Genomic DNA, 4,023 nt, shown 5'->3' with positions numbered 1-4,023 from the left:
TTAACATTTTGAAGGATGATTTGGTCAAAAGTAATATGTTTTGCATAACCAGATCCACCCTGCGAAAAAAAAATCAAATATTTGAAATCTAGAAGTGAAAGATAATTATGGGAAAATTGTAATTTGTTTTTTCTTTCGTACATTTAAAATTTATTGGACAATGAATTGTAAAGTTTACCAAGATATCTACGATGAGGTTAATAATAAATGGCTAAACTTGAAGAAAAAAAAATTATAATTTTATAAGAACTTCAATCATATTTATCTTTTGAGTTATGCTTACTGGAACTGTCTTAATTCTAGCTCCATTTGAAGTCTCAATAAATGTGCAGTTTTGTACGTAAACATCTGAAACGGTATCACGCTCTCCACTTCTACCAAGGCTACCAACACTGATTGATGAATAAAATACATTATATGAGATTTATGAAAAATATGAACTTTAAAAATACAAGGTTTAATGACAAACCTTATTCCATGTCCTGGTCCACAAGTAACTCGAGTAGCATTGATAAAAGAGCAGCCACCATTGACGGCAATACAATCATCACCTAATTAGAAGAAACGAAACTCAAAATAAAATTACAAATTGTTAATTATTTTAAAGACAATGATTGTTAATGTAAAAAATTTTTTTTAGCTTTTTAACATATATTTATACCTAATTTTTTTTAATAATATAACATTTATTTATACCAATGTTTAGTTATAATTTCTTTTCTTTTTTTTATTGATTTTTCCATTTTTTCATAACAATTTATGTTTGACCCACTTTTTAAATATAAATAACATAATCTTTTTTAATTATACTTCAAAATTACAATTTTGATAAGATAAAATAATATAAACTTTGATTACCAGATTTTATATTGGAATCTTGTATCAAGATATTACTAGAATCAGAAATGTCAAAGCCATCAGTGTTGGGACTAGTAGCAGGAGCATTAATTGATATATTAGAGAATGTTGCGCCATTGCATGTATTTACGGATACATGAGATTGTGGGCTATTAGAAATCTCCAAATTACGAACAATAAGATCATTGCATGCATGGAAATATAACACCTGTATTGTTAGAAAATTATGTTACAACTTTTCAAAATAATAATATACGGGAGAATATTTATTAAGATTGAATAGTAGTATACATTGTATAAAAGGCATTATTATTTTGTTAAATCTTTATTTTTTTTATGAAAATTAATATGTTTAATATTAGATCAAATCTATTTTTTTCTTTTAATTATAAACATTAAATTATTATTTTTCAATATTTTTCCCTCCACTACTATATTCGTTATAATAAGGTTATTCTTTAGAAAAATTTATATGTTTAATATTAGATCAAATCTATTTTTTCTGTTAATTATAAACATTAAATTATTATTTTTAAATATTTTTCCCTCAGACTACTTTATTCATTATAACAAGGTTATTCTTTAGAAGCATATCACAAAGTAGGGTTTTTATTATACACTATAATATAATTCACTTATTTTTATACTCTACATATTTTATATGTTTAACAAAACATAGTGAAAATTTCAAAAGAATTTATTTATAATAATAATAATAATAATAATAATAACAATAATAATAATAATGATAATTTACCAAAGTGCTATTTTTCATCGGCAAAGGTATATTTGCACAATCCATTCACTTAATTTTTGTTTATTTACAAGTTAAATTTGGAGATATCATTATTTTACCTTTTTTATAAGCTAAAAATTTATTAAAAAAATAAAACAGAATACCAATTTAACTTTTGAGAGTTTAACTATTCCCAATAGATGAGGCCAGATATTTTATTAAAAAGATAAAAGAAAATTAATATAAGTAGACCTATAATATCAAACTAAATAAAACTTCATTTTTTTATCATCTTAATTATAAAAGAGAACAAGATCAAAATATATAATGAACATATACCTTAGGTCGTTTGCAACTTTCACATTGCCACCAAGTGGAACCATCTCCATCGATTCCTCCTTTGCCATTGCCATCAAGTGTGAGTCCATTTACATATTGAATACTAATCCAATATGTTCCATCTAATTTCCATGCTTCTTTAGAAGGTGCCACTATGTTCCCTTCAAGCTGCAATATACAAATATAGAGGTCAAAATAAACAACACAAATACTCCCTCCATCCATAAATATATAAAAGCCCTATTAAAAAATTTATTCCTAAATATATAAATCTCATTTTATACATTCTCCCCCAAATATATCTCTAATTAATACTACTAATTAAGTGTCTTGGCTGTGAGAATATAGAGCTGAACATCTATATACAAAATGGCATGGGTATATTGAATATATTACCTTTTTTATTTTTAAATATATGTGAAATTTGTCCTTTTTTATTATAATTAAGCCTTATATATTTCAAATTATCTTTCACAAAAATTCTCTTATTTAATTATTCATGAGAATGATAGGTTTGTTTTCACTCTTTGAGAGGATTGGTTAAAAGAATACAAAAATTAAAATAATAAAATTAACACATTTCTTAATATTTGTGGATTAACTGGGTAATTAAAAGTGATATATAAGATCTTAATTTATATATATAAATGTTAGATAATAGTATATATATATATATATACCTGAATGTTCATTTTGGCTGTACAAGGACCACTAAAATTTATTTTGGTGACCATAAATAATTGTCCTGCTGGTATAACTAGTGTTGACGTCCCACCTGCTTTACATGCACTATCCCATGCACTAGCAAATGCCTACAATTCATAATATATAAATTGTTAAGGGTCACTATTAGTCACAATCTATTCAAACTTAAAACCATAAGATTTTTGTTAAATAATAATAAGTTTATTATGAAATGCACAGTTATTAAAATTAAATGATCTATTTTTGAAAAATATTATATGAAAAAATATATACTTGTGAATCATCAGATGTGCCATCTCCAAGAGCACCAAATTGCATTACATTAATAATAGCATTTTCGGTTCCAACATTCAACCTAATACATAGACATGGTGAAGCAATAATAAGAATCAAAATATAAGTGAAGAAGCCTTGCATGTTTGATTAGAGTGGAAAAATGTGGAAAATGAATAGTTGCTATGATGATTAGAGAATGGAGTGTGGGGTTAAATATAAACTTACATGGAATATTTGATTATGCTTATTAAGGGATTAGAAGAAAAAAGTAAATGGTTATTTTTTATTAAGTATGTCTTAATGATTATTTAATTTTTTAGGTCAAATATGTTTTTAATTAATTATTTTATTGTTACGTATGATACAACTTATTTAGGTCAAATATTTTATAATTTTAGGTGTTATTGTATGATACAACTATAATTTTTATTATTAAGTCAACACATACTTTCTTATTTTTTAGGTCAAATATGTCATTAATTAAAGTCGTATCATACAATATGACCTAAATTAATTAATTTTTACATGACCGTAAAAATTAATTTCAAAATAAGCGTTGACTTAACAACTTGTACTTGTATGTAAGATTATTTTGTAGAATAAAAATTAAAGTTGTATGTATAATTATTTTATAAAGACTAAAAATTGTATTTTTTTTTTATAAAAATTAAAATTAAAATGTTGAAATTTTATAGCAAATAAAAATATATATTTAAAACCATATTTTTTTTACAATCTAATGATTAAAAATTAATATTAAAAAATAATGGTAGTAACAAAACTGACACATAATTTCTCTCTTCTTATTTAATGTTTAGTTTCCAAGTATTTTTTTGGGGAAAACTAACACACAACCTAATTGTGGTTTTGAACTAACACTTCAAGATATCAAAAATGAAATGTTACCATTTTTTTTTCCCAGCTACACTTAAGAGGAGCATCGTATGTCATCTCTGCTTCTATTTGTTTTTCCATTGCGTTAACTTACCTTATATTTCCATTATAAAAAACTTACCTTATATTTGTTGACGTTAAGGAACTTTAAATGAAAAAAAAGTTAGGTTTTGTTTTGTATAACAAAAATTGCATCTTCCCTTTTGAATATAAAC

At 24.2% G+C, this 4,023-nt stretch overlaps 1 protein-coding gene across 1 annotated transcript; it reads right to left on the bottom strand.

Moving 5' to 3' along the window:
* Nucleotides 1–8: 8 nt before the first annotated feature.
* LOC101488308 (probable polygalacturonase At3g15720) lies at nucleotides 9–3,055 on the bottom strand (the record flags this gene model as incomplete). Its single annotated transcript, XM_004516949.1, has 7 exons — nucleotides 2,912–3,055; nucleotides 2,614–2,745; nucleotides 1,928–2,101; nucleotides 859–1,066; nucleotides 470–551; nucleotides 284–392; nucleotides 9–59 (listed from the first exon to the last, which is right to left on the bottom strand). Coding segments are annotated over exons 1-7 (900 nt in total), but the record flags the coding sequence as incomplete, so codon positions are not given.
* Between the last annotated feature and the right edge of the window lie 968 nt (nucleotides 3,056–4,023).

The sequence above is a fragment of the Cicer arietinum genome, unplaced genomic scaffold (genome assembly GCF_000331145.2).
Source record: "Cicer arietinum cultivar CDC Frontier isolate Library 1 unplaced genomic scaffold, Cicar.CDCFrontier_v2.0 Ca_scaffold_2481_v2.0, whole genome shotgun sequence".
Taxonomy (NCBI): domain Eukaryota; kingdom Viridiplantae; phylum Streptophyta; class Magnoliopsida; order Fabales; family Fabaceae; genus Cicer; species Cicer arietinum.
The sequence above is the reverse complement of the archived record's forward strand: the minus strand, read 5'-3'. Positions and strand labels throughout refer to the sequence as shown.